The 20,256-nt window shown below is 36.8% G+C and overlaps 2 protein-coding genes across 6 annotated transcripts in view; both read right to left on the bottom strand.

The window, feature by feature from the left end:
- Znf280d (zinc finger protein 280D) overlaps window positions 1–20,256 on the bottom strand; it is an 86,344-nt gene that overhangs the window by 30,807 nt on the left and 35,281 nt on the right. For all 5 annotated transcript variants that reach the window (XR_004388857.1, XM_032911184.1, XM_032911183.1 and 2 more), the window contains 7 exons: window positions 18,612–18,835; window positions 16,202–16,359; window positions 15,607–15,707; window positions 14,485–14,631; window positions 10,140–10,274; window positions 8,107–8,414; window positions 7,848–7,988 (listed from right to left, as the gene is read on the bottom strand). Coding sequence is in view for 4 of the 5 variants with exons in the window: in XM_032911184.1 (XP_032767075.1) it covers window positions 7,848–7,988; window positions 8,107–8,414; window positions 10,140–10,274; window positions 14,485–14,631; window positions 15,607–15,707; window positions 16,202–16,359; window positions 18,612–18,835 (1,214 nt within the window). In the remaining variant the exon portion in view is untranslated. The remainder of the gene's footprint in view (window positions 1–7,847; window positions 7,989–8,106; window positions 8,415–10,139; window positions 10,275–14,484; window positions 14,632–15,606; window positions 15,708–16,201; window positions 16,360–18,611; window positions 18,836–20,256) is intronic.
- Window positions 3,303–4,016, bottom strand: LOC116907957 (cystatin-C-like). Its single transcript, XM_032911185.1, has one exon. It carries the CDS (start codon window positions 3,957–3,959, stop codon window positions 3,537–3,539), a length of 423 nt encoding a protein of 140 aa, XP_032767076.1. The 5' UTR covers window positions 3,960–4,016; the 3' UTR covers window positions 3,303–3,536.

The raw sequence follows: 20,256 nt of genomic DNA, 5'->3' as shown, positions 1-20,256 counted from the left end.
TGACAAGAACTTCAAGTCTCTGAAGAAAGAAATTGAGGAAGATCTCAGAAGATGGAAAGATCTTCCATGCTCATGGATTGGCAGGATTAATATAGTAAAGATGGTCATTTTGCCAAAAGCAATCTACAGATTCAATGCAATCCCAATCAAAATTCCTACTCAATTCTTTATAGAGATACAAAGAGCAATTTGCAAATTCATCTGGAATAAAAAAAACCCAGGATAGTGAAAACTATACTCAACAATAAAAGAACTTCTGGGGGAATCATCATCCCTGACTTGAAGCAGTATTACAGAGCAATAGTATGCAACTGTATGGTATTAGTACAGGCAGGCAGATAGATCAGTTGAACAGAATTGAAGACCCAGATATTAACCCACACACCTATGGTCACTTGATCTTTGACCAAGGAGCTAAAACCATCCAATGGAAGATAGCATTTTCAACAAAGGGTGCTGGCTGAACTGGAGGTCAGCATGTAGAAGAATGCAAATCGATAAATGCTTATCATCCAAGCTTAAGCTTAATACAAAGCTTAAGTCCAAGTAGATCAAGGACCTCCACATCAAACCAGATTCACTCAAACTAATAGAAGAAAAAGTGGTGAAAAGTCTCAAACACATGGGCACTGGGGAAGACTCCTTGAACAAAACACCAATGGCTTATGTTCTAAGATCAAGAATCGACAAATGGGACTTCATAAAACTACAAAGCTTCTGTAAAGCAAATGACAATTAGGACAAAACAGCAACCAACAGATTGGGAAAAGATCTTTACCAATCCTACAACTGATAGAGGGCTAATATCCAAAGTATACAAAGAACTCAAGAATTTAGACTCTGGACAGCCAAATAACCCTGTTAGAAAAATGGGGTACAGAGTTAAACAAAACATTCTCATGTCGGTGCCCCAGCTGAGGATTATCAAATGGCCAAAAAGCACCTAAAGAAATGTTCAACATCCTTAGCCATCAGGGAAATGCAAATCAAAACAACCCTGAGATTCCACCTCACACCAGTCAGAATGGCTAAGATAAAAAACTCAGGTGACAGCAGATGCTGGTGAGGATGTGGAGAAAGAGGAACACTCCTCCATTGTTGGTGGGACTGCAGACTGGTATAACCACCTGGGAATCAGTCTGGACGTTCCTCAGAAAATTGCACATTTCACTACCTGAGGACCCAGCTATACCTCTCCTGGGCATATACCCAAAAGATGATCCAACATACAACAAAGACACATGCTCCACTACGTTCATCACAGACTTATTTATAATAGCCAGAAGTTGGAAAGAACACAGAGGCCCTTCAACAGAGGAATGGATTCAAAAAATGTGATAAATCTACACAGTGGAATATTACTCAGCTATCAAAGACAATGACTTCATGAAATTCATAGGCAAATGGAATGAACTAGAAAATATCATCCTGAGTGAGGTAACCCAATCACAGAAAAGCACACTTGGTATGCACTCATTGATAAGTGGATATTAGCCCAAAAGCTCGAATTACCCAAGATGCAATCCACAGATCACAGAAAGCAAGAAGGATGACCAAAATGTGGATGCTCCCCTCCTTCTTAAAGGGAAAAAAAATATCCATAGGAGGGATATGGAAGCAAAGTTTAGAGCAGCTACTGAAGGAATGACCATTCAGAGCCTGCCCCACATGTGGCCCATATATATACAGCCACCAAAACTAGATAAGATTGATGAAGCTAAAAAGTGCATGCTGAAGCGCTTGCCTAGCAAGACAAGGCCCTAGCAAGGCCCTAGGTTGGGTCCTCAGCTCGAAAAAAAAAAAAAAAAAAAAAACCAAAAAAAAGTGCATGCTGAAAGGGACTGGATATAGATCTCTCCTGAGAGACACATCCAGATCATGTCCAATACAAAGGTCAATGTTAGCGCAGCAAACCACTGAACTGAGAACAGGACCCCCCTGGGGGGAATTAGAGGAAGTATTGAAAGAGTTGAAGGAGCTTGCAACCCCATAAAAACAACAATGTCAACCAACCAGAGCTTCAAGGGACTAAACCACTACCGAAAGACTATACATGGACTGACCCAGGGCTCCAACTGCATATGTAGCAGAGAATAGCCTTGTTGGGGCACCAGTGGAAGGGTACGCCCTTGGTCCTGCTGAGGTTGGACCCCCAGTGCAGGGGAATATGTGTGGGGCAGTAAGGGGAACATATGGGGAGAATACCCGTATGGGGGAGGGGGAGGGCTTTTGCACAGGAAAGTGGAATTTGAAATTTAAGTAAAGTTGCAATGTAAGAAAAGAAATATATCTAATAAAAAGATATTGAAGTCAACTTATCTGACCCCTAGTTATAAAGGAATTTATATTGCTTTTGTATTATCTAGGTTTGAAACACAAATTCTACAATTTTGCATATTGAAAAAAGGCAATTAAGCCAGATGTAATGACATACACCTGTAATTCTAGTACTTGGCAGGCTGAGACATGAGAATTTTAAATTGTAGTCATGGGGGCTACACAGTGAAACACCTGTTTTAAATAAAAAGTTAAAAAAAAGAAAACATGCTGAGATAAAAGAAATCAGGTGTGGAAATAATCTTCCTAACATAACAGCCTTAAAGAAATATACAAAGGAAGAGAGGAGGAGGAGAGGCTGAGAAGTTGTGGCAGGACAATGGAGGCTGACGTAAAGATCTCGTTCTGTGTATTTACAGGTTGTTATTAATGTTCTTAAGGGATGGATGGTACCAAGCTTTGTATGTTTAAGTGGGCAATTATATCTTATCAATTGGATCTAAGATTATTGTGTTGTGTGTTTTTATGTGAGGGTTTGAGTGTAGGAAAGTGTGTGGCGGCTGGAGACACTGGGCCGCCGCGGCAGAGTTGGAATGTGTTTCCTCAGAGATATCAAGCAGATATCTTGGGACACCGCAGTGCAGACCCAGCAAGATAAAAGACAACAATACATTTTTATTTTTTTATATTTTTACAACAGATGGCGAACCAACGTGATGGGCAAGAATCCACTAGTAATCCTAAGAGTTGAGAGAAAAGTTTTTATTTTCTAAGAGGAGGCCAGCGCCATGTTCAATCATGTGATATCTCAAGGGCGGGAATTCAAACAAAGAAACAGGGAAGCAGCCTGGGCTGGCAGGCTATGTGATAAGTAATGGCAGCGCAGAGAGTTAGAGATTAAACGCTGCATTTTAAAGAAAGTTGTTTAGAAAGTCTTTCAGGATACTCATATTATTTTTAATGGGAATTTTGGGTTGAAATCCTAGTTAGACAAGCTACTTCTTTTTTTTTTTTTTTCTTTTTTAAATTTTTTTAATTGAGCAAGAGCAAGGTATGACAGGTACTGCAAGGAGAAGAATAGAACCAGAGGACAGCTGTTCTGACGTGCAGAACCTGCCTGCAGCAGCTTCTTTACTGTCTCCTGGTGGGAACACCCTGGAGATGCCCTCCAGAGCTGGAGCACCCTTCTCAGGGATAAAACACTACAGGGTAGGGGAACAAGTAAGGGACCATTGGCATGGTCCTATGAGACTCAGCTCTTAGGCATTTTTGCAGCTGGATTTTGTCAAGGTGTGTGTGCCTTTCCAGGGCACGCTGTAGATCTGGAAGGAGCAGAGTGCCTTCCTCATCAGATGGGGCTGGCCGTGGAAAGGACAGTTAGTCAAATTTGTCTGGGACTTGGTACATGTAGTTCGGCCCATCTCCACATCCAAATAATAGTTTATTCCAGCCACAAGCTGCTTACGAGCTCTCACCACCTGTATGGTGCGGCTGTGGTACGCATCGTTGCTGCCCTTGTTGTACTCGCTTAAGGCAAAGTCCAACGCTTGCTGCATAACCTCCTCGCTGGCATCTGCCTCCTGCGGAGCTCCCAACAATCTCTGGGGTGGCCTGGAGGTTCCGGCCCAGGCCATGGCCAGGACGGCCAGCAGTAGCATCAAGGAGCGCAGCGGGCTGGCCATGGTTCGGCAGGAAAGAGTCGGTGCAGAGGAGAGGACAGCGCGGCTTTTACCCAATTGTGAGAGGACAAGCTACTTCTTAATGACAGGTATTATTAAAAGGTGATTAAGTTTGTTTTTAGAAAGAAGAGAGTAAAGAGATTACTTGAATCAGGTGGGGATTTACATCCATTGTTCAGAACTTAGATAGGGAAAAATTAGTCACTAACTCCAAGTAGAGAGTTCTGATAAATGTCTGTAACACCAGGCAGAGTGAATGCAGAAATATAATATAGAAGTTATTAAGGTTAAAGAAAAATCTGTGGCTCTGGGTAGAGAGCTTGACAGATTGAGATATTTTGGGCTAAAGTCCTGGTTTGATACGTTGCTTATTGATATTAGAATTGATAAAAGGTGTTTAGTTTGTTTTATGAATTACCCCACTAAATGCTTTTGATATTTACCACAACAGGAAGCTCGAATCTCTTAACGTCGGTTCCATGGGAATTTTGGGTTCATCTTCTGATATCAGAGTACAAAAGCCTATCAGACTCATTGTTTAGCTTGCTTCCTTTTTTAAAAAATTGTTTAATCTTCATAATGGGTGTGACTTTGAGTTTTATGGTTATATTATTACTCTGGGAGAGAGTGCAAGATACAAGCTTTTCTGGTTACAGACTAAGGAAAACAATATTTTGGGAGAAAGATTTTGTCTTTGTGTTTTTAAAAAGTGTGATTTGGCGCTGGAAACCTCACAGAGTCATATTGATCAGATTTGATAGAGGTAGACCTCCTGAAAAAATTGATTCAGGAGAATCAAACAAGATATCTTGATTCCAAACTTTTGTTTTGAGAGTTGTATTTTGCAGAATGTGCCTATTTGGATTCCTGGTCTCAAGAACTTTCAGCTGGGTCCAGTCAGGACACATCGGCTATAGCATTTGCTTTATTCTTCCCACCCACTTACCCCCAAGGATATCTCAACGTCCATGTATAGCTTGAAGAAGTTATGGAGGAGTCGTCGCCTCAATTCCCTGGACTTTTGGGAGGCTGGAAGTCGTTATTCTAAAGTTGTTTTTATGAGGAATTTAAAATTGGTTGTAATTTAACAGGGAGGAATTAGCTAGATTGAGTTGTACGGTCATAATCTCATTTGGTAACTAAGCTAAAATCATATCTTTGCTTTGATATAGAATTTATTTGTTAAAAGAGTTTAAAAGTACAAGGTTTAGAGCCAGTCCTTCTAATAATGTCATTACAAACTTCTGAGTTGATTACATCTGTGAGTTAAGGGCCAACTAGCAAATTCATGGCTCTGACTTTGTGAGAATACTTTCAAGACAATATTAAGATATAAAGACAACAGTCCAGATTGTCTTACATAGATAGATGGTTTTCAAAAACATCAGAAATCCACAAAATTTGAGATTTAAAGTTATTTATCTTTTGTTGAGACCTATCTGCTCCTAACCGTTTGGCAGATTTAACGAAGAATTTGAACATCTCTACCTCCAGGTAAGGCAACACTTTGTGGCTAGGCAGCCACTGCACAAAACTGCCTGTTTCATCTGCAGACTATGCTGCCTAGAAAAGGAAAATTATGCAGAATAGTTAACTGATAAACTCTGCCAAGACAGGGTGATCAGCCCTTCAAAATCTGCATTTCAACACTCTGTCAGTTGATTTTGGGCCAGAAGGCTGAAGACTTGCGCTCACATGTTGCTAACAGGGGGCTGTGCTAGTGGAGATTTGTCTCTACAACCTCTCAGTTCTGAAAGCCATGTTAGGCTTCCTATGTGTATAGATATTTGGTCCTTCTCAGATTTCTGACGGGGTTGAAGACTGATCATAGTTTCATAGCCTATCAGGCTGTTTAACTCTGGAAATACATATTTTATTAGGTAGTTATCAGATAGTATATAAGCTAGCCAAGATATAATATAGATTTTAAGCCTTTCTTAAGCTGGAATGGATAACTAAATGTTCTGTTTAACTGATATAGTGTTGGACTGGGTGTTAGATATATTTTGTGCTTTTAATTACAAAATAATAATAGTTGTGCTCAGCTTATATTTGAGAGAAAAGTTTTTTTTTTAATTAGACAAAAAGGGTGAAATGTGGGATGATGTCACAGGTGAGGCAGGTACAAGATAGAAGGAGGCCTGTCATTGGATGAGAAGGAAGGATGGGCGGGAGAGAAGTTTGAAGGAAGAGGAGGAGACTGGAACAAAGAGAGGAAGAGAGGAGTAGGAGAAGCTGAGAAGTTGTGGCAGGACAATGGAGGCTGACGTAAAGATCTCGCTCTGTGTATTTACAGGTTGTTATCAATGTTCTTAAGGGATGGATGGTACCGAGCTTTGTATGTTTAAGTGGGCAATTATATCTTATCAATTGGATCTAAAAAAGAAAAAGAAAGAAATATACAAAGTCTTCGTGGAATTCCAATAACAAAGGGACTCAATGGCCCCTCTGATAAAAACTGTAAAACATAACAAGTTGAGGAAGAAACCTGAAAACTTTGGATGCTGATAAACTGGAAAAATTAATATTGTGAAATGGTCATTTTGCCAAAAGAAATATCCACATTTAATTAAATTTCAATAAAGATTCCAATACCATTTTTCCAAGAAACCAAAAAAAAAAAAAAAAAAAAAAAACCAACCAAACACAAAAAAACAAACAAAAAAACCAATATTAAGCTACCTTTGGAAGCACAAATAAACGATCAAGAATGAATATTCCTTTTTTTTTTTCACTCAGTAGGTTAATTTAAAAAGATAAAAAATGGACATGAAGCTAGAAAGTGGGCATGAGGGGGACGTCTGAGAGGGACTGGAAGTGACAGAAAATGTAGAAATGTACTATATACATGTATGAAATTCTCAAAAATAAGAATAAATTATGTATGTGTAATACATATTCCTCAAAGTCTAGCCAGTTATGTCAGTATATTCCTCTAATCCCAACTCTAATGAGGCAGAGGCAGATGAATATTCTTTAAAAATAAAAATCCATGGTGCTTGTTTCTCTGCAAAGGACCCAGGCTTAGTTTCCAGCACCCAAATAGGCAGCGTAGAACTAATTGCCTATAACTCTAGCTCCAGAGGATCCAACACCCTCTTCTGATCTCCACCAGCACCCATACACATGTGGTGTACACTCAAGACTGACAGACAGACAAAATCTTAAAGACATATTTTTTTAAAAATCTACCCTTGGGGTTGGGGATTTAGCTCAGTGGTTAGAGCGCTTGCCTAGGAAGAGCAAGGCCCTGGGTTCAGTCCCCAGCTCCGAAAAAAAAGAACCAAAAAAAAAAAAAAATCTACCCTTGAGGAACGTGTTCAATAAGATCAATAACAACAACACCAATAGTAATAATAATAACCATATGTGGCTCATGAGAATTACTCTATCACAGATCAAATGATGGCTACCCAATGCAGAATAAATACATTATTGGCAAGAACTCCAAAGTGGCATCACAGCATTCACTGTAATGGAAGCACATACAGCTTCAGATATGGGCAGACAGATGGCTGAGAAATAGATGGTTTACAGAGAAAGACGGGGAAAAGGAAACAAACCCAATAAAGTTCCCAGCATTACTGAAAATCCTCAAGTCTCTTTGACTGATTTGAAGGGAATGACAGTCATGTGAATACAGAGATTTGTCAGTTAAGTATATTTAAAACATTTACATTTATGTTTCAAAAAACCATTTTTGGGGAAAAATAAATCCAAAGAAATACTCCTCTAACAAATTTATTTTAATTTTATTGGCTTAATAAACCATTTCATACAGTAATTTCTTGATCTGCTTTGTTATGACAGAAAGCAAGGCTTCAACTACAATTTGTTTTCAAAACAAAGGCTTCTTCAATTATAATAGGCAAAATGTGGAGCTCATCTTACCTCATCATATGATTTACATAGGCTTTGCTACAGCTAGTGTTATATCTGCAAAAACTACAGTGGACATATGTAGGAAAATGGTTTGCAAAATCTTTTACTTCAGAAGAACACTCAATACACTCGTGAACACCCCGACGTAACCTTGTGGAGACATAAAAAAGATATTTTGAAACAAAAATAGTTCAGAGGGATATTATTAAGTATCATGTTGCTATGTTTGAGTTTAAACCACGAATATGTATCAGAAGTAAGGCATTACCTTAAGTTTCTTAGTGCTGTGTTCACTTTACTTTTTTTATTACTATTAGACAATGTGCTTTGTTTCTTCTGCATATTGGAGACTTTTGACCTGTTTTTAGATTTACTTCCATTAGACTTGATCTCATTAGCTTTACTGGGATCAGATACGGTTGTATTTGGTGTAATTGTATTCGGTTTCACGTGATTTTTAGCAGTTACATTTTCAGTCCTTGGAGGTGAGAGCTGGAGGGTAGAAGTGCTTGCACTGATAGAAGGTGTAACTGAAGATCCGGATTGAAGAGGTGCAACGGAAGCTCGAATAGTAACCTTTAAAAATGAAGAAAAACATTTCCTTAAAAAATTAATCACTGTATAAAATAATCTGAATATTAAGTGGTTTTTTAAGAAGCACAGATAAAGTAACTGGGTGTATTCATCTATTTTAAACATTCGACCAATTAAATGAATTAGCTCAGTTAAAGTACCAGTTGATATCATAATCAGTTATATGTTAACATTGTTATTAATAAGATTAATAGAAATTATATGGATATAAGATCACATTTCAGTTATATTTATGCTCTGATATGACTAAAAGTTATTCCCACAGAGTCCAAATCATAAGTAATAAAGACTAAAAAAAGTAAACTAAAAGGGTCTGTTACCCTTTAAAGTTATAGTATCAAATAAGTATCTATAGCAAGAATGATTGTTCTCTCTGGAGCACACGGCCTAGGATTTATGCAAGTGGTTGTATCAATTCATTATACTTTAAGAAGAACATGGCACTTAGGTCTTTAAAAAAAGTCTTTAAAATAACTAGTAAGGTTTATTATTTATGGTTCTGAAATGTAAAATATTTTGTCACATCTGTTGGTTGATGATGAAAATGTAGCTACCTACTAACATTTTCATTAATCATTTGATTATATTCCCCCTCACATCTGAGGAATAGCCAATAATGACATCTGACTAACTCGTATGCCTGTGTAATGTGCAAAAACACCTGACCAAGAATCAAAAAAACCTGAAGTTAAATTTGTCTTCCTAGCTACAAAAGTAACTGAATCATAAGCCTCTTCAAATCTATTACATAGGATAATACTGACTTTACTAAATAATTTACTGCTGTATGAATTAAGACTATATGAAAAAGTACACTTAGAATTATGCCATTCTAAGGTGCTAGAAAAACATTTAGTATCATTAATATTATTACTACTAATATAGGAAGAAATGAGAGAGGACTGCACTGCTTACATTAATATTCTGCATGTGTAGTCCCAGCATGAAATGAATGGGTTGCAGGGAAGGATGCTGGCTAGCTCCTCTTGCTCTAAGTCTTCAGAGCATGGTTTTATATTATTTAGTCAATGCAAATAAAAGACATACCCACATTCAAAGGTAAGTACCCAAAGGCAAATATAAATGTTTTGGGGATTGTTTCAGTTTGGATTATCCATGCCTCTGTTTCCCTCCACTGGAGCAAATATTCAAGAGCTGACTGTATATAAAGAAGTCAGAGAAAACAGATGTACATAAGGCAAAAAGGGAACAGTAAATTACAATCATCAATTTACAGTCAGACAAGTGTTTGCTCACAATGCTGTCCAGCAGCAAAATTTGCTTCGTTGAGAGTAGACTCAGCAATAACAACTTCAACAAACTTCTGGGAACCTGTAGCATTAGGCACTCTAAAAAAGCTGGAGGTACAGAGATAAATGAAAGAATAATTCCTGATATCAAATAGCTTAGCATACAGCTTTTAAAACTAATATATACTCTACTAACTAGAAAAGTCCAAATACCCATACAGAATTGAAATAACCCACTGACCAACAGAATAGTTTAATTGCACTTTTTATGAAGGAATACATCTAACACTGAACTTAAAACATGATTCGATGTCTTTCTTTCTAAAAAAAAAAAAAGCAAAATCTAAAATTAGTCTTAATGAAACTCAGAAGTCATTTTCTAACATATTTCGTTCCATAATGAAACTAGGCAGAAGCTGGTTCTACAAATGACAGAACACCATGCATTTGAACGTACTTTTGTTCCAGGGGGAAGTCCTTCTAGTTGCTTGGGTTTTACAAATGTTCGGTGATGTTGAGTCTTGTGATCCATTTTCTCTTTGCATGTCAAAAATTGCAGTCTGCATTTGGTGCAACGATGTATTCCCTTTTTCTAATAGAAAAAAAGGAAAATAATGTCTATACTCACGAATCCTAAATTCTGAATTTAATTTTAATGGTAATATAGTTAAAAAAAAAAAACCCCAAGACCAAAGAATCATCTCATTTTTAAAACATTTATGGGTACTGGATCCCAAGATAATCTGCTATGAGGTAATCAAACATGAAAGTTTTGAGAGTTGAAGAAATGGTGGGAGGTTAAGAGCACTAGCTGCTCTTCCAGAGGACCTGGGTGTAATTGCCAGTACCTAAATGGTAGCTAATGATTTTAACGCCAGTTCCAGGGGAGCCTCTTCTGGCCTCTGCAGGCAGCACATGCATGCATGTGGTGCATAGACATACATGAAGCAAAACAACCATAAAAGAGAAATCTTTAAAACAAACAAAATTATGAAAGTTTTATAAACAGGCTCTAATGAGAATCTAAAATACCTTTTAGTTATAAAGCCAAGAACTTAAAGACCTTGTACTGTTAACATTAGTTATACTATGTTTTTATGTAGAAAAAAAATGTTATTTGTAGGTTGGAGAGATGTTTCAGCAGTTAAGTGGTCATAGTGCTCTTCCAGAGGACACAAATTCAATTCTTATTATGTACATATAACCACATATATATTTTTATATTTATATGTTATTTTACAATTGTTGCTGTTTCCCATTGCTCAATAAGTGGATAAAATGATCTCTCTAAAACAAAATAAATTTTAACTAGACATGTCAAAAGAAACAAAACCAGTGTTATTCAATAAACTTCTTGTAATGAGAAAATACTCTATGGTTGTGCTGTCCAACATGGTTGCCATTAGTCACCCATGATTATTGTAATTTTTATTACACATTATATAATTGTCCCAAATTATCACACTGCATGCCTCAAAGTGTAAAACTGTTACATGTGAGCAGAGTACTCAAGGGATGACATAGTAGTTAAAAGCACTGAACCCAAGTTCAATTTCCAGCACTCATATGGTGGTACACGACCATCTCTAACTCCAGTTCCAGGCGGCCCAACAGAAGCATTTTTGTGGCCACTATAGGCACCAGGCACACACATGGTGTACAGACTTAGATACAGACAAAACATCCACAGTTTTTAAATCTTTAAAAAAATATTTTAAAAGAACGGACAACAGTTCCAATGCTCAAAGCAGCACCTAGTAAGATCACATAGCTTTGGCTTCATCTTAAGGTTAGTTTATAAGCATGGCACATTAGACTGTCTTCACAAATGCAAGCAATACAAATCCATTTGTATACTCAAAGAGGATGAAATAAAATAGAAAATGTGGCTAAGAATCAGAAATTCAACAGGCTGCTAAGACATGTTGACCAGACATGTTTTTCTCTATAACTAACATCTCGGCCCATAACTTTAAATACCAAATACTCATGTATTACCTTGGGGTTTACATGAGCAGGCAGGCAGTCTCTCAAGTGTCTGTCTGTCTTTGTCTGTCTGTTTCTGCCTCTATTGTGGGTCAAAATGTGAGCTCTTAGGTGTTCCAACCAACAAGCCTGCTGCTTGCTTCCTATGCTATTCTTCCATCATGGACTCAATTCTCTGAAACTGTAAGTCCAATTAAACACTTTGTAAGTTGCCTTGGTCAGTGTGTTTTATCACAGCAATAAGAGTCCTTGATGTCTAATATATTTTTCAAATTGGCATGAATAAAAATGAACTTTGGGTTTTTTGTCTACTTCTCTGCTTTCACTCTCTCAATTCTGGTCTTCCTTTAGTCTTTTCTGTAGTTTAGAACATAACATTCTTGTAACTCCTTAAGACAAAAATGGTTATGCCCTCGTACCTCACATTTAATAAAACCTGTCAAACACATTTTCCTCTTGTTTTTATCTCCAATAATCACTACCACACTGGTCCTCACTGTGATCAATTTTTAAAATTTTCTTCCACCTGTGTCCTTTGATCTCTGTGATCTTTTCTTCCCACTGAATGAAGAGTTGAAGACCAATCTAGGCTACATGAGCTCCTCTTTCAAAAAACAGCAGTTATATAAACTGTGTTGTCAGTTCTAAAATCAGCTGTCATGGAGGCTAGAGAGATGGCATGGTGGATGAGAATCAGAAACTATCTAACATCCTGCATACACCTATAGTCCCAGCTGGACCATGCAGAGATAGAAGAATCCCCTGGGCTTGCTAGCTTCCAGTCTAGCTGAGAAAGCCTCAGTTCTACGGAAATACCCACCTCAAAGGAATATACAAAATGACAGAGGAAAACAGACAATGCCCTTTTCTTGCCTCTGTGCAAATACACACACGCACACACACAAACACACACACACGAATATTAATATCACCTAATATAATACAATCTTCTCAAGAAAAAAATCACATCTTAGATCCTCAAAAATATTAGAGACAGAGATAACTGTTCTTAGAATCTAACAGTGTATTAGTAATGTAAATCTAGTTTCAAGTTTATCATCTCTCCTACTTATGATTTCCAGTTTTTCATAAACATACAAGTTGTAAATACACTGAAGGATTCTTTATCCTTCTAATTAACAGCTTGTTCCCTATTTGTTGCTGTCTATCCCACAAACAAACAAACGAAGCTGAAACCTGTGGCAAACTTAATAAATTACATAGCTGTGGCCAATATACCTCGATTATCACTCATTCCTCTATCTGTATCTCACGCTAGAATAAGAGACTTCTTTATATGCGCTCTCCTTTTTGATGATGTCTTCAGATTGAAACTAAAGATGAAACCGAATATGAATAGTGTCTCCTGAGCTCTGCTTGTAAAGATTCAATAATAGCTATTTCTCAGACAAAGGGTCTGCTGGCCGAGTAAACTGTGAAAGGATGCACTATGTTCTTTTCCTAAGTTCTGAGAAATTCTACATTAAAGCATAAAACTCTTTAAGTTTTGTAAGCCTGGTATTTATCAAATATACCAGTACCAAATTTTGAGGGAAATCATATAAAAAACCAATGGAACAATGTTTAAGGAGATTCCAGATTAGATCTTGCTGGAATTTTTCAAAGATCTGTAGAATCACACTCACAATACAGTGGATCCAAATTTATTGGAAAATTCTACTTTCATGTTCTAACAATTAAAAACACAAGTTAGCCAGAAGGTGGTGGTACATATCTTTAATCCCAGTCTTGGGAAGCAGAGGCAGGTGTGTATCTCTGAGTTCAAAGCCAGCCTGGTCTACAGAGCAAGTTCTAGGGCAGCCAGGACTATACAGAGAAACCCTGTTTTCGAAAAATTAAAAACCAAACAAAAAACCCCGTAAGTTAATTTCCTGATTAATTAAACATGACACACAAATATGTTACAATGGAAAATATCTGGTGCACAGACACGATAAGGTACAAATGCACTGAGCTTTTCAGTGAGCTGGCAAAACCTGACACCACCATCAGATCCAGTGTGGACATGGATGGGTTTCTTTTTTTTTTTTTTTGGAGCTGGGGACTGAACCCAGGGCCTTGCGCTTGCTAGGCAAGCACTCTACCACTGAGCTAAATCCCCAACCCCTATGGATGGGTTTCTGATTCCAACAAAAGCACTGCTACTGAGACAGGGGTCAGTGACGCAGCACATTTCAGCTCAAAGGCTGGTTTAATTGTTCCAAAAGAACCAATAAGCATCACATATGAAATGCCAGGAAGATTCAACAACTATTAATGAGTTCCAGAAGTTACCTAGCTAAGCTAGCAAAAGTCATTTAGAAAACAAGCTGAGCTCTGGCCGAACTCAAATACTGTCTGAACACTTGTTTCCTGTGTCATGTAACTCTGAAACGTTGATCGAGGTCAATAATGACAACATGTCTTATCATAACACCAGGGGTTTGGACAGCAGGGGAAAACCCAGGACAAAGAGGAAAACAAGACTATGAAATTCTCTATCTTGATTCTCTCTCAGTTCAAACTCATTTTTTTTCATGTTCTCTTGGAAGGGTACTTCAAAATCATTCCCATGTTTGCCAAGACCCTAAAGTGTCCAATCTTCCCATATCCTATGATTTCTACTTCTTGCCATCGTTAAGACTTGTCAACTGTTTATAGACCAAGTATCACTAAAAAAGAAGTAAGAGGTGGAAGTTTCACAAGTGATTCAGTACATACTTCATATGTGAATTAACTCCATTCCCTTTGAAAACCAAACAATATTCTGAGTGATAATCAGAATAACATGAAAAAATGAGAATTATTAATCTCACCTGATGCTTCATGTAATGATGCATATAGGGTGTGGCAATTTTAATAACTTTGAGGCAGAATGGACATAGCAAATTCTTAGTGTTTTCATGCGATGTTCTAAAATGAGACTCTACCTCAGAAAATAATGATGATCTGTAATTGCAAACCTAGAAATAAAAAGGTTATGTTTAAATGGAAACTTTGTAACTGATTTGCGACTACAAGTTAACAATGTTGGATCATCTCTTAGGTTATATATACTATCAATCCAGCTCTGATGCCTATACATGCAAGAAGGTCACTAATGTAGACAACAAAAACAGAAAAAGGTGATCCTTCAAAGCTAAAGACTGCTTCCCAAAAGATAATAGGTACCTTTATTTTTTTATCAGATTCTTCCTTTATTACCCCATCCTATCTTGAATTTTGAAACTTTAGAACCTTTTATTGTATAAAATACTTTATTTCTATATGAAACAGCACTGTCCATCAGATTATAAATATTGCCTCTAAACTATTACCATGGCCATTCATCTTTCTCTTGCTTTTCTACTCCTTCAAATTGAAGAAATACGTGTCCCAAAGCACTTGACAGGGCTCTGCATAACTAAGCATTCGTACCTTGGTCATATGGCTATAGTACTGGGTCTAGGGTAAAGTAAATCCAATCTATTTTTCAGTCAGGGCTCTTCTCTTTTTAGTGCTTAGGAGCAAATAGCAGCTTCTGAGCCAAATGGAGTTCACTGACTTCTCCTCATATAATGTAGGAGTTGTGCTAAGAGACTTTACACTAGTATATTAAATAGAAGGGATTTTGATTTTAGTTACCATTTTTACCTAAATGGCAAAAACAAAACAAACACCACCAATATATTTCACTACACATGGAAATTATATAAATTAAAAATTTGAGATCCGTAGAGTTTTATGTGAACACAGATACTTCCATTTAATCCCTTGCTATGATTGCTGACTTGCCACCATGGGAGAGTTGACTAGCTGTGATAGAGACTGCAATATCTCTAAAAATAAATGCTTACTGTTTGATCCTTAAAAAGAAAAACTGCTAACAACTTATCTAATACCTACAAATCTTAACACAAAAACAATAACAGTTAATAACACTATAAAACATGATTTACCTGACAGATGTATGGCATTTCACCAGGTTTATGATTATCCTTCATATGTTGTAAAAGAATCTGTTCAGTTTCAAATGACAGCTCACAGATTTTACAAATGGCTATAGATGGAAGGAAGAAAGTTACTACAAAATCTTTTTTTTTTTTTTTGGTTTTTTTTTTTTTTTTCGGAGGTGGGGACCGAACCCAGGGCCTTGCGCTTCCTAGGCAAGCGCTCTACCCCTGAGCTAAATCCCCCAACCCCACAAAAATCTTAATATATAAATAATGAAGGCTCATTTTGGCTAACAGTGTCAACAAGACAGAAGTGGCAGTATTAGAGGTGGTGAGCAGTCACACATATACACAACTCAGTTCAATTCCTCTTTTAGCACTACCACAAAGGTATGTCAGCCATCCTATAGTCTCAGTACCAAATAACCTGCCTGAGCTCATGTAGCTTCTATACCCAGACACACATCTGGGATTTGAACTGAAGCTTAGAGTAAGCTAGCTTTTGCAACTTTACCCCCAAAATCTACTTGTTCTTATTTCTGTAACAGTTTTCTTAAGATGTGCTCAGTCTCATTAGACCCTGCAATGCAGTGTAACTCACTGGAGAACTCGTGAGGCGTGTGGGTGCTCTCGATGTGGCACTGCAGCTGGAAGGGTGTGGGGAACTGCCTGTAGCAGTGCTGGCAGGTGGTGTGCTTTTCCCAGCTCTCACTGCTCTGTTTCTCAAGCTCTAAATGGTGTTTCATGTGGTTCATAAACCTGTAAATGGAACAGGTGGAAAGATTCAAATTAAAAACTCAAAGAAAATCCCACCAATATCTGAACTCACCATTTAAAAAAAAAGTGAATGATTACTCAACATTTAGAGTCCTTCTCTAGGAAAGTGCATGGCCTAAATAATGACCCAAAATGGCTAAATAGACACTTCTTTCTATCTTCGTTTCAAAGGTCACTACTTTCTGATGACTGTTTTTAGATAAAATAATTCTTCTTTGCTGTATAAAGTACTATATACATTCTAAAATTCAATATTGAAAGAGAAAGCTTTCAGCAAAAGTAGTGAGAGTCATGGGAGAAATTCTTTAAGACCCTGAAGATACACAATAAATTCTAGCTGCTAGTATTTTTACTTGTATCTTTGTTTTTAAGTGCACATAATAGCAGTTTTAATGCTTACAAGAACTTTTTATTTTATGATACTGTTTATTGTTAGCATAAACTGTTCATATTAACTTGCAGACTGTGCCCTTTGTAAGGCAATCTCCATGTTTTCAGTTTTACACTTTGCTATTTCACCATCCCTACAAAGTTTCTTATGAGCAGAACTATGACCCTTAGTAAAAGCGTGGTATAAATGGGAATGCATATTGTAAAAAGCTTACTGAAGCTTTTGGCTGATATAAAAAGTAGTATTATTGATCAAAAGAATTTTTTTTTCCTTTTTTTCGGAGCTGGGGACCGAACCCAGGGCCTTGCGCTCGCTAGGCAAGCGCTCTACCGCTGAGCTAAATCCCCAACCCCCTCAAAAGAATTTTTAGACTGGGTCAATAAAATTAATAAATTAATGAAATCATTCTTGGAGGCTTCAAAAGAAATAAGTATGAAACTATATGAAAATGTTATCAATCCAGAGAACAGACATCGTCTGTGACATCTATCTTCCTATCTCTAAAGAACAGTATTTCCTCAAAGCAAATTGTAATATACTTTGAATTATCCTTTTTCTCCGTTTGGTTTTAACATGAGATCTACAAAACATAGAAAACAACTTACAGAAAAAAGTTTTGGTTAAATATTTACATATAGGCAAAAGAGCACGAGCAATAAATTGTGAGCTCACCCCTTAAAGCACTAAAATATATTTATATAATGTATTAATTAGCTAGTTGATTTCTCTCAATGTTTCCATGAGACATAATTAGAATGCATAGTTCTCAAGATAATATATGGGTACTTCTTACAATGTCCTGTTTTTAGTGATATACAATAGGGGAGGAAACAGTAATGAAAAACTTGTAGGAGAAGTCAAATGGAAATCTTGAAATGTTTTGTACCATTATATAAATTATAAACAACTGCGAGGCCAGGAATAGCTGCACACACTGTCCTAGTACTTCGTACTCAAAGAAGGCAGAACTCTGAGTTTTGTTTGGGCCTGCCAAGTCTGAATAGTCAGATCTTACCTCAAAAACAAAGCAAAATAACAACAACAAAAAAAAATTTGCCTTTCCAAATTTTACTGACAAAATACTATATCTCAAGCTATTTACCATTAAGGGCACATTTCCCAAGTCATTGCTTTCAATGTTCAGTTTCTATGTTACTAAGGGTAATAGGCTTAAATTTTCTAAATATTCTAATAGTATAAACAAATGGAACTAATATCCTAAAATGATCCCTAGAAAATGTTATTTTTCTTTCTTTTTTTTTTTTGTTTTTAAAGATTTATTTATTTAATGTATGAGTACACTGTTGCTGTCTTCAGGCACACCAGAAGAGGGCACCAGATCCCATTTCAGATGGTTGTGAGCCACCATGTGGTTGCTGGGAATTGAACTCAGGACCTCTGGAAGAGCAGTCAGTGCTCTTAACCCCTGAGCCATCTCTCCAGCCCGAAAAAGTTATTTTTTATGTTGAATATTAAATGGGCTAATCTTAAAAGTAAAAGACAAAAAAACCTTTTTTGCTAAAATAAATTGCAGTATGTTTATTTAACAAGAAATTTAACAAAAACTGTGAGACCCACTTGTACACATCTAACCTGTCTCCTGATTGAATCTTAGCATATTGAGAATATGGACCTGGGTGGTAGAGGGTCTACTCAATGCTGCTTCAGTATTACGTCCAAAACACACAGGTACTAGGAGCGTTAGTTCTTGAAGGAGTGAAGTAGTATAAGAGCCCTGAAATTGCTTATCTAGAATGACAAGAATGCACGATAAAGACACAGTGGCTACATCTCTAGTATTCCCGCTTTCATTGAAATAAATTAAAAATACATATTTACATACCTAATATTATTTTTGAGAACTTTCAAGCAACTGAAGCACTTAAAGGTTGTATGAGTCTTCTGTTCTTCCTGGACATCTCCTTCATATTTTCCATAGTAAAAGTCATTAACTAACATTATCAATTTTCCTTTCTCTGAATCAAGAGTCTTAGCTTCATTTGCTGAATTTAAATTGTCAGTTTTAGTCAATCCCAAAAAGTTATTTACCATGTCTGGACAGCAATACTAGAAGAGAATGAAAAAAAAAGATACCTTATTTATTACAAAATAACAGCAAAACCAATTATGTTTTCAACTACTGCCAAACCATGTATAACTATTCTTATATCTGGAAGAATAGTGAAAGCTATTCTGAAATATTCTGAAAAGTTTAGAAAAGTAAACAATTTTTTAAAAGTAGACTATTTGTTTAGTGTATGTGCTATGTATGGGTGTGAATGCCATAGTGCACTTGTGGAGGTCAGAGGACAACCTGCGGACGTCGGCTCTTTCCTTCCACCACGTGGGTTCCAGGGATTGAACTCAAGTCGTCGGGTTTGGCGGCAAGCACCTTTAACAGCTGAGCCATCTCGCCAGCCCATAAACATTATCTTAACAAAACAAAAATTTAAAAAGAGATGAAAAAAGCCTTAAGACTAGGATTTGGCTACTTAAACTTTTCCCATGCAATTTATCTGCTTAGATACATGTTTAATAGTCATTTGTTTCTTAACCAAAAATCATTCATTGCATTACCATGTCAACAATACAGGAAAAAAGTGTTACATGCTTTGATGTATCAGGTTATATGAAAACTTCCTAAGTTGGTTAGAACTAGACTTTTACACAGCTAAACTGCCACTCTAGACTCATAGTACTAAAAAATGTTTGGGACACGAAGATAAATGCAGCTAGTAGGTCTTGGAATCCTGAACGTTAAAAATATTTGAAGAAGACATTTACTTCTAAGCAATAAAAGTAAAGTTGTCACAAAACTAGTTGCAATATATTTTCCACATGAGCTTTCTAAAATCAAGATATAGCTAACTTTATTTATTATACATAATTTTGAGTTGTAGGATTTTTTAAATGAGTTTTTCTTTGAGGGCAAACCTAGAAAAACCTCTATCAGAAAATCTGTAAGCGTTCTAGACTGCGTCAGACTACCTTGAACTGCAGTTTCTACAAGGGAAGGCTTGAAAGATATTTGTTTTTTAACAACAAACCCAGGTAATACTTTTGTAACATTAACGCTTAAGTGTGCTAAATCAGCATTTGAAATGGAACACAATTATTCCATGCTATAATTACAGCATCCACTTCCTCTTCTGCCACATGTGACTCTTTGGATCATTATCATTCATGAAACACTCAGTATAATGTGAGGAGCTAGGCTTGTGATAGAAGATTGATCTACAAGCATCTTCTGCAAGGTTACATTATTTCCACTTCATTTCATTGTCAGCTTTTATCTTTTATATTGCATGGAAATGCAGTTGTGCACATATGGATGTAAGCACATACACATGCACATTTATATGAAGGCCAGATATCCTGTTTTAGTCAATCCCAAAAGGTTATTTATCATGTCTGGACAACAATACTAGAAGAGAATGAAACTCAGTGTCATTCCTAAAGAACCATCCACCTAGCTAGGACCAATAGGC

This window comes from Rattus rattus, chromosome 8 (genome assembly GCF_011064425.1).
Source record: "Rattus rattus isolate New Zealand chromosome 8, Rrattus_CSIRO_v1, whole genome shotgun sequence".
Lineage (NCBI taxonomy): Eukaryota > Metazoa > Chordata > Mammalia > Rodentia > Muridae > Rattus > Rattus rattus.
The sequence above is the reverse complement of the archived record's forward strand: the minus strand, read 5'-3'. Positions and strand labels throughout refer to the sequence as shown.